The following is a 12,739-nucleotide window of genomic DNA, read 5'->3' as shown; positions in this document are numbered from 1 at the left end:
TTATATATTCGACTACTCAGTCCTCTGTGGCCTCAAAGAGATATCACTGTTTGATGTGAGCCATGTTCATTCAAAAGGGCTAAGATGTGTCTCGCTCATACACTAGAGTGTATTTGGCAAACCTGAACCTGTGATCACCCAATAGAAAAACACATTTTGGAAATTTTGCACAATTTAGCTCCGTTTGAATTTCATCACAAAGCAGTTAGGAAAAGAAACTGGACCAGTTCAAAGGATATGGGAGGAGAGCTGGTCTATGGGAAGAGAGCTGGTCATGTTGTAGCAAGCATGCCTTGTCCCCTTAGCTAAGCAGGGTCTGCCCTGGTTGCATATCAATGGGAGACTTGATGTGTGAGCACTGTAAGATATTCCCCTTAGGGGATGAAGCTGCTCTGGGAAGAGCATCTAGGTTCCAAGTTCCCCCCCTGGCATCTCCAAGATGACACCCTCCCTGTTATACGCTACATTTTTGTAGATCCGGCAGCAAACCCAGGAAATTTGTTATATTCCTGTGGAGATGCCATGGATGGTGGGCAGGACTGCATTCAGCTTGGCAGGTCACAAGTTATGTAGGCCTAAGGTAGTTCATAATATTTGAAGATTCTCCGCTGGATACTTATGAGCAGAATTTCTTTTCACGCCATTAATTACTGGGTGGGTATGCAATTATTTCAAAACACTCTTTGGGAAATTCTCATATTCACAATATTACAGCTTTCTGTTACTATGTGGTTTATGAAAGTATAGTTTGCTACTCTGTTATTTACTCCAGGAACCTTTTGTTAGCTGCAGTAGAATAAATAATGGTGCACACAGAAAAGAGAGATGCAAGGATTACTGTCCCCAGTGCATTTTGATGGAATATTTGTCAAGGAATGTGGTGGATTGCTTCTGTCTCCAAGATAGGGCTGAGAGAGACTCCTCCTTGCAGTCTTGGAGAAGCCGCTGGCAGTCTGTGTAGACAATACTGAGCTAGATGGACCAATGGTCTGACTCGGTATAAGGCAGCTTCCTAGGTTCCTAATAGAGTTTTTTTACACCCTTAGCATTTGCATTAATCTTAAACTATTTGGCTAGCCAAAAAGTATGAAAATCTTCAACTTAGAGAATACCCCACTATGTGAGTTTGTATTCACTAGGATTTTGCACTGACAATATAAAAGATAATAATTTAAGAGAAAAAGCTGCTGTTAAAATACTGGTTTTCTTATACAGCTTCTAATATAGCATAAATGAAACACAGACAAAGCATAAAAAATCAAAATGGAATTAATTTCAAAGGGCTCTATATGAAAGATAATGTCAAGAAACATAGTCTTGAATTCAAAATACTACCACCACTGTTTTTAAGCTGCAAAGGGGTCAGGTGAGATGTGAAAGAGCAACCTGATTCTTCATTTGGGTTTACAGTTTTTTATTCTAAAAATTTCCATGATCAGGCAGAAATCATAACTCAGAAAAACACAGCAGCATTCCAATTTGTCCTCCTAGAATACAAGAACCAGTTTGTTCTTTCTTTTGTTCTATTGCTAACTCCAGCTAAGATATATAATCAACCCCCTCCATGTAGATATAATTTCCATCAGTCATGTTTGAGAAACAGAGAAGAACTAAATAGCTACTATACCTCAAAAACATTCTGGAAAACACAAGCATGACATTTCAGGTGAAAAGCTTACAGGTAAGGTCATCATATTCTGGACCAGAATTGAATCAGGTGACAGAAAGGAAAGAAGGGGTGAATTTATTCTTAATACCCATGACAGAAAGATGTATGTTTGACCTCTTCATAAACCTGCTCAGCAAAACTGCAGGCTGTTGTGACCTCAGATAATCTAAAACTTTCATTGGGTCAGTCCAGATAATACTTCATCTGCTGGCCTGACAACATGTGACAAGGATGTTAGTGTCCCATGAGCACACATGTCCTTTCCCCTCTTCTGGCACACCAAAGCACTGTTTGTTAATTACATGATGGTTGGTTGTTGAAAGCACACCTCTAAATACACTACAAATAGTAGTTTAAACTAGTATAGTACACGTAGAGAAACAGTTCTGATGAACTGTGCCTCTGTGCGGTTAGGGAAGGGTGTCCTGGCACGGTGAGAAGAGGAAAAGGATGTGTGTGTGCTCACAGTGCACACACGTCCTAGTGTGTGTGTGGTCAGGCCAACAAAAAAAGTATCTTTTGAATCAGCCTCCCTTTGTAGAACATAGAACCTAAATATGGTTAGAATTTGTAGAACCTAAAATGGCTAAAATTTGTAGCAAAAGGGAAAAAATAACCACACCATATTTTACCTCTAATTAATGTCAAGAATACAAACTTGATGGCTTTATTTATGTTCCTTCTCCTTAGGTTGAACATTTTCACAAACAATCTAGAAGGACTGGTTTTTGATCATAAATATTATGCTGGAGCATGCACTCCACAGTATATTGGGGACACCAGTTTTAGAAAACCATACAATGTAGAGAGCTATTTGCCGCAGGTGAGTATCAAATATCTGATTGTGCAGATAGCAATATGAATATGGCAAATATTTATATACTGCTTTTCAACAAAAAGTTCCCAAAGCAGTTTATATAGATGTAAATAAATAAATAAAATGGCGCTCTGCCCCCAAAGGCTCACAATCTAAAAAAGAAACAAAAGAGAGACACCAGCAACAGCCACTGGAAGAATGACGTGCTGGGGCTGGATAGGGCCAGTTGCTCTCCCCCTGCTAAGTGAAGAGAATCGCCACTTTAAAAAGGTGCCTCTTTGCTCAGTTAGGAGGGGACAGAAACAATTGATAGCACTATTGAAACATGATAGCCATGTTCCTGCATTTTGTACCTGGATACATGAAATCCACATGCACCACTGCATCTGAAGCTTTTATCTAAAGCAGTGGTTCTCAACGTGTGGGTCCCCAGATGTTGCTGAACTACAACTCCCAGCATCCCTAGCCCCATTGGCCTTTGGTTAGGGATGCTGGGAGTTGTAGTTCAGCAACATCTGGGGACCCACACGTTGAGAACCACTGATCTAAAGGAAGCAATTGCTAATATTAAGTAAATTGGCATGCAACAAATTGGAACCAGAATTCCAGCAGATTTCACCCATGCCTAATTTTAAATATACTTCTCAGATACAGTGTTTGTGTGTGCAGTTTATCTATCTTTCATACATAACACTGAAGTAATAATAACAGAATTTAGCCAATTACACCGCGCTTTTCATCTTCATAGTGTAAACAGGATTCAAACCTATCCCAATTCTCTGCTAAACTTCAAGTGTGAAATTAGCATGCAAAAAGTCAGACATGTTGCTCCCCCCCCCTCTTTTCTTTTTCTTTTTCTTCTTTTTGCTTTTTGTTTAGACCAAAGGCAAATACGAATTTGCATTGAGTGAGTTTGAATCATATTCAAGTTTTGAACAGAGTATCTCTGAGAGAAAAACAGTACAGGAAAGCTTCAGCATTGGAATAAAAATACCAAAAGTATTTGAATTTGGCTACAGTCGGGATGACAGCAGGTACAAGAAGTTTATTCAGAGGACAAAAAGATTTTCTTCAACGGTAAACATTCTTCTCTTAATTCTTTGATCATTTCAGGTAGAAAATGTGGTGCATGAACATTCTATCACATTAAAAAAACTTAATGTATGACTTTTGGAATTAGGATAGAGGGTTTTTATTCACCTGAGAGGGAAATTCAGTCTCCCTCAATGCAGAAGAGCAATCCATACCGTACTGTATATAAAAGCCTACTTCTACATGCCAGTCAGTTTCCTGGATTGTGTCTCAAAAAGATGCTGTATGGAGAGTGAAGAACCCACACCTGTCACCTCAAGGGGCATGTTTACTGCTCCTGACCCATGTGTACATTGCCTAACACAAGCCTAATCTGTTAATGCCCGTAAGCAATACTGATCTGGATGGACCAAAAAACCGAATCACCAAGGCAGTTTTTTATATATGGAGATACATTTATTCATCATAGAGTAGTATTCATAATAGTAGGGAAAGGAATGAGACAGATGTGTGGACAGGGATAAATCTATATGAGTTGTTTATAGATTTATTCACATGTTTGTGTTCGATGGAGAAAGAGATGTGGGGCATGTGAGGATACCGAACAGACTGTGTGGGTGAAATGTAAGGGAAAGGCTGGGCTCAAAGCCCCTACACCCCACCATCCACCACCACTACTACAGAATCTGCTTTTCTAAGAGAATTCTCTGAGATAGCTGCCTTCCTGTCTTTGGAATTTCCAGGGGGATGTCAGCATGCACATAAAAGGCCATGCTAATGTTAGACTGGTGAAACAAGACAGGTGCTGTCAGTTCAGAAAATGGCAGTAGAAGCAAAGAAACCAAGCTTTTCAACTGCAGGGCAGTCATGACAGTAATATATAATGAAAACTGCTTGCAGCCTTCCATAGTTTAATTATAGGCTCAAGCAAGCCATTTCACCTTGGTAGAGTTGCTGTATCTACTGCATTCTTTAGTCAGGAGAGCTGTGTGCATTGTCCAAAATACTAGCAGTTCAGTGCAGCAGTGTGCATTTTATTCTGATCCATAGAGTGATAGGGTTTATTTATTTTTTTGCCCCATTCCACTTAGTGCTTAAAAACTAGGATTATATTCCAGCAATGAGCATCTTCAAATTCTTAAATTCTAACATTATGTGATCAAAATAAAGCTTGCATATTTTATAATCACTGTCAAAGAATATTAAAGTAAAAAGAGACCATCATCATAATAAGGTTTGAATAGATAGGCAACACAATTAATTTTCCCCTGAGTGAAATAAGAAATTCAGTTTTGATAGTGAGCTGGAGTGAACTGTCCTTTTCAAATTCCTGAGCCAAACCTGATGATTCATTTCCATGAATGACCCATGTGAATCTGTGTATAGTATTTGGCTATACATATTTGTTCCCAGCCTAATTTATATATAATTTATATATATAAGGCTGGCAGAGTTTATTTAAGATTACTTTGCTGTTAAATTTTCTTATCTTTCAAAACTTGTCCCGCTAGCTAAGCAGGGTTCACCTTGGTTGCATTTGAATGGGAGACCACATGAGAGCACTGTAAAATATTCCCCTCAGGGGATGGAGTTGCTCTGGGTAGAGCAGAAGGTTTCAAGTTCATTCTCTGGCTTCTCCAACATAGGGCTGAGAAAGATTCCTGCCTGCAGCCTTGGAGAAGCCGCTGCCTATTTGTGTAGACAATACTGAGCTAGATAGACCAATGGTCTGACTCAGTCTACTGCAGCTTCCTATGTTCCTATGACTTAATATCTCTGGAACAAGATCCATGGGCTTTCACTTCAGGGTATGGTTATGCTCCTATGATTCATAACCATGTGCAGATATGAAACATTACATTTGTCTGTGGGAATATCTGTTTTTATTGTTTGAATGACTGGAATGCCATATGTTTGAGTTTGAGTATCATATGATATGCCTTATATATTTATTTATTAATGGATTTCCAATACATATTTAATGCAATCAGCAACATATACCATCTACACACACACACACACACACACACACACACACACGTATAATGCTGTGGTGGAGCACTTTATAAAGACCTCTCATTTGATATATGTGCTCTTTTCCTGCAGTCTAGCAAATTTATCCATGCACGTTCAGAGCTAGAAGTTGTCCAGTATAAACTGAAGACGCAGAACTTGATGCTTCACAATGAGTTCTTCCAGAGACTTCTACAGCTGCCTTTAGAGTACAGCTATGGAGAATATCGAGAACTCTATAGAGACTATGGAACACATTACATCACCGAAGCAACCCTTGGTGGCACTTACGAATATACTTTGATCATGAATAGTGAAGAGCTTCGGAAGGCAGGTATGTGGGCAGGGATGGCTGCTGGATCAGATGAGTTTATGCTGAAGTAGATAAACAGGTGTTGAACCCTGTTCAATATCTGGCATCACACAAGCTTGCATACTTGAAGAAAACAATAGGTATTTGGTTAATGCATTCTCCACTGTTACAGGAAAGTGGGTTGTTTGAAATTTCTGTATATTGGCTATTGTTGGATCTACCTTGCAAAGAGCGTCTCATATTTGTGCTCATTGTTCGAGCATATTTCTGCTAGTGGCACTTCTTTATGTTATTATTTTCATGATTTTAACGTCTGTCTCTTTGGAGTAGTGAGGTCAAACCATGCCAGTTACTGTTGTACACTACGTAGCTGATGCCCATCACTTTTGACTTTCTCGGCCCTATGGATCAAGTCCTCATTCACAGAAAGTTGGAACAGAGTCAACCTTGTTTTGTTAGACTAAATGTCACTTCAGCTTAACCACTTAGCTACTGCACCTCAGTGCTGTGTTAACTTGGGGGAGGTGATTTATTATTATTTTTAAGGCTGAAATTTAATGCTTGGGGATGAAATTGAGAGGCTAAATGAATACAATTCAGCTGATCTCATTTATCCTTAATACCGCAAGATGCAAGGAAAGTATTTCTGAGGGGATGTCTTCACCTGTGTGAACTCCCTAAATGTTGATATGAAGTAGTGAGGTCCTATTATGAGTTCTGCTATCACAGCAAGCAACTTAGACTGCCATCTATAAGAAGTCGTGGCTCGGTGATGACCCCAATATTCTTTTGGGGCATTCTCACCCAAGGGAGACCTGCCAGATCCACACCATTGGCCCTTTTGCATAGGTTTTTTTTAATATGAGAAAACTTGGTTTGTATATTATCTTCAGCTACTTTTAATACATTTTACTGTGGGGTTCTGTTATGGTTGAAGTATTGTTTTAGATTGATGTATGACCTTTTGGGAACTGAAAAGTAAAAGAAGCAAGCATATATAAATGGGGAGGGGATCAGGAATGGTAAATATACTGATATTTGGTTGTGAAAGAATCAATAAGTGGCATAGGATTATAATATGTTGTCACACAGCTTATTTAGATACTAAGGCATATGAAATATTTATATTGTCTCAGTCAGTGTTTCTATGTGAAGAATATTGCCTGTGCACATCATTGAAGATCATGGTCATTTAAAGACTTTCACAGCCATGTAAATGACTTTGAAACACTTTCCTGGAACAATTAGGTGATCATCATTTAATAAAATTTGAAGTTGTGGGTTCTCTGTGGGTTCTAGCAGTGCAGCTCCTTCTCCTTTTTTAATCATCTAGACTGTAGTAGGACTCCAAGCAGCAGTATATAATTTACTGGGATGACTCCCCTATCTGACATTCCTTTCACAGTTTGATGGATGGTGCTTTCACAAGGGCTAGTGTTTGTTGTGTAGAACAAAGAGAGCTTTGGGCTGTTAATCAATAGATTCAGTCTCTTGTTTACCCATTGGCAAAGGGAAGTTGACTAACTGTTTGCAGAAGGACTTACTGGATTCCTCTGTGTAATGCAATGGCTATGATCCAGAAATGCCCAATGCACTCTCATGCACACAGTGATCCTAAATGTCATTACTGGTGGCAGCCTCTTGCATTTCATGGTGGGTGGCCCTGGAGGGTCCTCAATCTCTGGGGATACTTTTCAGGTGTAATGGAAGATACTGCTTGGAAGAGAGAAGCTGAAAAGCATCTATGCATGCACAGGTCACACAGTGTGCAGCACTTTGGATCCTGGCCAATCTGTTTCCTTATTTATTGCTTAGAAACAGAATAGGGTGCGCTGAGCTTAGAAATAATCATTCAGAAATATTTGAGAACCCCCACCTTAATACTGTAATTGTATATTGTAATTTTTTTAGATCTCTCAGCAGCTTTTGATACCATCGACAATAGTATCCTTCTGTAGCGCCTGAGGGATTTGGGAATAGGAGGCACTTTTTAACCGTGGTTCCGCTCCTATGTCTCGGGTAGATCTCAGATGGTGGTGCTTGGTGACAGTTGCTCTTTCACTGGGAGCTACTATATGGAGTCCCTCAGGGCTCCATTCTGTCACCATTGCCTTTTAACATCTACATGAAACCGCTGGGTGAGGACATCAAGGGATTTGGTGCTGGCTGTTATAAATATGCTGACAAACCCAAATCTATTTCTCCTTGTCATCAATATCAGAAAATGGCATTAGCTCCTTAAATGCTTGCCTACAGGCAGTAAGGGGCTGGATGAGGGATAATAAACTGAAGCTGAATTCAAGCAAGACAGAGGTGTTCATGGTTGGGGGTCATAATCTGCAAGATAGGAACATATACTGAGTCAGACCATTGGTCTATCTAGCTCAGTATTGTCTTCACAGCTTGGCAATGACTTTTCCAAGGTTGCAGGCAGGAATCTCTCTCAGCCCTATCTTGGAGATGCCAGAGAGGGAACTTGGAACCTAGATGCTCTTCCCAGAGCGGTTCCATCCCCTGTGAGGAATATCTTCAGTGCTCACACTTCTAGTCTCCCATTCTTATGCAACCATGGCAGACCCTGCTTAGCTAAGGGGACAAGTCACGCTTGCTACCACAAGATCAGCTCTGTTGTGGACGAAGTTACACTCCCCAAGAAAGAACAGGTGTGTAGCTAGTGTTCTTGAACCTGGAACTCACCCTGGTTCCTCAGGTTGAGGCTGTGGCCAGGACTGCTTTTTACCAGCTGCAACTGATCTGACAACTCCACCCTTTTCCTTGAGAAGGACCTGAAAACAGTGGTACACCAGCTGGTAACCTCCAGGTTGGACTATTGCAATACGTTCTAAGTAGGGCTGCCTAGTACAGAAACTTCAGTTAGTTCAAAATGTGGCAGCCAGATTGGTCTCTGGGGTATCCCAGAGAAATCACATTATGCCCGTTCTTAAACAGTTGCATTGGCTGCCAATATGTTTCCGGGCAAAGTACAAAGTGTTGGTTATTACCTTTAAAGCCCCGAATGGCTTAGGCCCGGGTTACCTGAGAGAGCGCCTTTTCCTACAAGACCCGCCTGGTCATTAAGATCATCAGGAGGGGTCCATCTTCAGGTGCTATCAGTTCATCTGGTGGCAACCTGGCATCAGGCTTTGTCAGTTGTTGCCCCTAGGTTGTGGAATGCCCTTCCCGTGGATATGAGAGGATTATCTTCCTTGGAGGCCTTCAGGAGAACCTTAAGGACCCATCTTTTTAGCCTGGCTTTTAATGGTATCCAGTTTTAGTTTTAGTTTTAATCTGGTTGAGTTGTTTTCCGATTTTAATTGTTTATCGTGTGTTTTTTATTTTACTGTAAACTACCCTGAGACACTTTAGGAAGGGCAGTATATAAATCGAATAGATAGACAGATAGATAGATAGATAGATAGATAGATAGATAGATAGATAGATAGATAGATAGATAAGTACTTGTTTCTAGAAGCTGAATAGCTATTTTACTTCTCCTTGGGCTGGGGTAGGTCGGAGTAGATAGCTATGGGTTGTATTTTTTCTGTGATAACTGGTAATTTGTTTTATTGTTCATATAAATTCTACTCCTGTTGTCTGTGAGGAATGGTTTTGCTATTCCTAAGAATTCTTATGTTCCTAAAACCTGTATCTGAGAAAGAGGATCCTTCTGATTATTTTCTGTGACAATGGAATATGTAAAATGAATGACATCCAAGCATACACTGTGAGTTTTGAGACCATGTTGACAAGTTCTACAATGAATAGATGAGGAATAAATTGTATTTATTTCCAGCACTTTGTTTTGAAAATGCTTAAGAAATAATAAAGGTGGTTGTTGTTGATCCAGCCAAATAGGAGCATGTTTAAGTTGCTTTTTTATTTTAGTGAAAGAGTAGAATAAACCTCTCCAGTAGAAATTAATGGACCATTATAGTGATTACGTTTTGGCAGGATCATGCCTAGTTGTCATGGAAACAATACTTAGGAGCAAATTATTTCAGTGAAAACTGTGTTGTACCAGCTCATAAATATAGTCATTGAACTATATCCTAAGTGATGATCCTCCTGTCAAGGAACATGTGGATAAGGGATGATAGAGATGAAATGTTGGAGGTCCCATCATGAATGTCCTGTATCTTTTAATTTCCTTTAAAAGCAACTGAGAGTGGGGGGAGAAAATTGGATTAGAACCACAGCATTTGGAGAAGGGGTATATAACCTCCCCCTGCTCCACTCCAGTGCCATTCTTCTGATGTAAATCAAGGTCTCAAGCCTGCACCATATATTTTGCCTAACCAGGAAACAACAGCTGGGAAAGGGCAGTTCAGATTGTGAAAACTGAGCAGGAGAAAGAGGTTGTTTTTTTTTTAAAATCCTTCCCTCAGTGCTGTGATGCAAATCCAATTCTTCTCTGCTTTTAAAAGAGAAGGCAGATCCAATCATGGATCTCCAACATCTCATCTAATTTGGCCCCTAAGACAAAAGAAGGGGAAAGAGCAGAACTTGATGGGATAGGCATGCTATCCTGTACCATGCTTGACTGATGTACTGTGGATTCAGAAACAGTTGTGCTTTCTAAATGTATTTATCATGCTTACTATAACACCAATAATATATTATTATTATTGAATCCCAAGAAAGTCACTGCATTTTCTTTAAAATACATAGGTCAGGTTGACATCAAAAAGTGGCAAGTATGGAAGAGCTGCAGTTTCCCACCGGTCTCACACTCCTATCCCTGCTGCCATTTCTGTGCCAGGTAGACCTGGAAATGCTGGGGAGAACATGTCAGTAATCCACCTCAGCCTGGCATTGTCGAGCCAAATGTTGGTTTCTAAGCATGTCCAGCAAATGCCGGGCTAAGGAGGGTACCGGCATTCTCTACCTGACATTACTGGGTTTGCGTGACACTGAAGGGACAGCAGGACCGGCAGCTCTTTCATACCCTCTTACATGTGAACCATCCCACAGAAAATGTTCCACTTTCTGGGACTGTCAAAAACAGATGTGTTTTTTATTTTAATGTATACTGCCCTGAGCCTACTTCAGGAAGGGCGGTATAGAAATTGAATGAATGAATGAACATTATGACTTGAATCTAAAGATTAGGCTTGTGCATTTCAATTCGGGTACAAAATGTTTTGTGCCCGGAAATGGCAATTTCAGAGGTTTTGTAACCAAAACAAAATCAAGAATTAAAAAACAGAGATTTTTGTTTCCAAATCTAAATGACTGTGTTTCGGACAGAATGCTTTGTTCTTCTTTGTTCTTCCAAAAAGCATTGCAATTTCTTCTCTGACTCTCTCCACTCCAGCTGAGGCACTGAGTGATTAGCAGAAGATAAGATATGCAAAAACTGTTGAGCATGAATAGTTTAGTTAAGTGTTGTATTCAGTGTGATTGAAATGCAAAATGACCTTGCAAAGGGATTTGGAAGACAGCATTTTGAGACAGAAATACCCAAATATCTTTGGGAGCTCAATGCAATTTCAAAGCTCTTGCTAAAAGCCATGGTATAAATTGTGTGGAGAAGCTTTTCAAGAAGCTGGTTAGGAAAGTTCTGAAATTACACAGGTTTTTCTTTCCAAAGGTTTAGAAAGAATCTCTTGACATGTTCAGGGCTCTTTTGAAGAGCTATTTTGTCTTTCTTCTGATTTTTATGAGTTATAGTGGTGTCTAAGTTTTGTTGCCCAAGTTGAGCAGTCTAATGTAATTTAGGCCACAATGTAATTTGGTGGGACGTGATGTCTAAGCCAGGGGTTCACAACTTTTGCCATTGCAGGGACAGGTCATCCACATGGGACTACAGGAGACAAAAGGAGGGGGGTAGGGAATACACCTGTCAATCTATTGACATCCCCAGGAATCTTAGTTGCTTCTCTCTTTCTTGTAACCATGATCCATGGTTTTGCATTTTTCTTAAATGCAGTGATGATAAATCTCAACAATTCTGAACAGTAGGCTGATTTGTTTGGGCTACAGCTCACTCCACTTCAGTTAAATGAACATTTGAAGCTGTTCCATAGTACCAAGGCAGTTTTATTTTATTTTTTTACATTTTATATCCTGCTCTTCCTCCAAGGAGCCCAGAGCAGTGTACTACATACTTAGGTTTCTCCTCACAACAACCCTGTGAAGTAGGTTAGGCTGAGAGAAGTGAATGGCCCAGAGTCACCCAGCTAGTATCATGGCTGAATGGGGATTTGAACTCGGGTCTTCCCGGTCCTAGTCCAGCACTCTAACCACTACACCACGCTGGCTCATTGGTCATTCTCTTCACTCTTTCAACTTGTTTATGTAGGGCTTCAGGGGCAAAACAGTGGGTTGAGTGGCAGTGCCCCAAGGGTGGTGCACCCAGATTACAAATAGGGCAAAGGGCTGATTTCTTAGGAATTTTTGAGGTTTATGCATTTTTAAGATTTCCCCCCATAGGGAATAATGGAGGTTTCAGCAGCCGCATAACGCCACCTGGGGGGCACTGGGATGGCCTGAAGCAAGTGGTGGTGTAGTGCACAGAGGGTGCCAACCAACCCCCTGGATTGCTAACCCATTGGGGTACTGGGCTTTGTTGTTTCTGAGGTGTTGAGTTTAGATTCTCTGGTAGCAAATGAGATTTTTAATGAAAAACTATGAATCCACTCTCATATGCTACCAGAGAATCTACTCTCAGAACACCTCTAGAACAAAACCCTGTACTTCATGGGTTGGCAACCCATGTGGGTCGTTGGCACCCTATGTGCACTACACCGCCACTTGCTCTGGGCCACCCCAGTGCCCCTCAAGTGGAGTTATGGGACTGCAGAAACCTCCATTATACCCTACAAGGAAAATCTGAAAGACACGTAACTTCATTAATTCTTTAAAAATCAGCCCTTTGCCAAATTCCTCTGAAAAA

At 40.4% G+C, this 12,739-nt stretch overlaps 1 protein-coding gene across 2 annotated transcripts in view; it reads left to right on the top strand.

Moving 5' to 3' along the window:
* The window catches only part of C8B (complement C8 beta chain), a 52,789-nt gene that overhangs the window by 18,274 nt on the left and 21,776 nt on the right, over window positions 1-12,739 (top strand). For both annotated transcript variants that reach the window (XM_053250750.1, XM_053250751.1), the window contains exons 5-7: window positions 2,360-2,492; window positions 3,366-3,563; window positions 5,625-5,865. In XM_053250750.1, coding sequence (XP_053106725.1) covers window positions 2,360-2,492; window positions 3,366-3,563; window positions 5,625-5,865 — 572 coding nt within the window. The remainder of the gene's footprint in view (window positions 1-2,359; window positions 2,493-3,365; window positions 3,564-5,624; window positions 5,866-12,739) is intronic.

Source organism: Hemicordylus capensis, chromosome 4, assembly GCF_027244095.1.
Source record: "Hemicordylus capensis ecotype Gifberg chromosome 4, rHemCap1.1.pri, whole genome shotgun sequence".
In the NCBI taxonomy this organism is placed as follows: domain Eukaryota; kingdom Metazoa; phylum Chordata; class Lepidosauria; order Squamata; family Cordylidae; genus Hemicordylus; species Hemicordylus capensis.
This window is presented reverse-complemented; position numbering and strand designations above follow the sequence as displayed.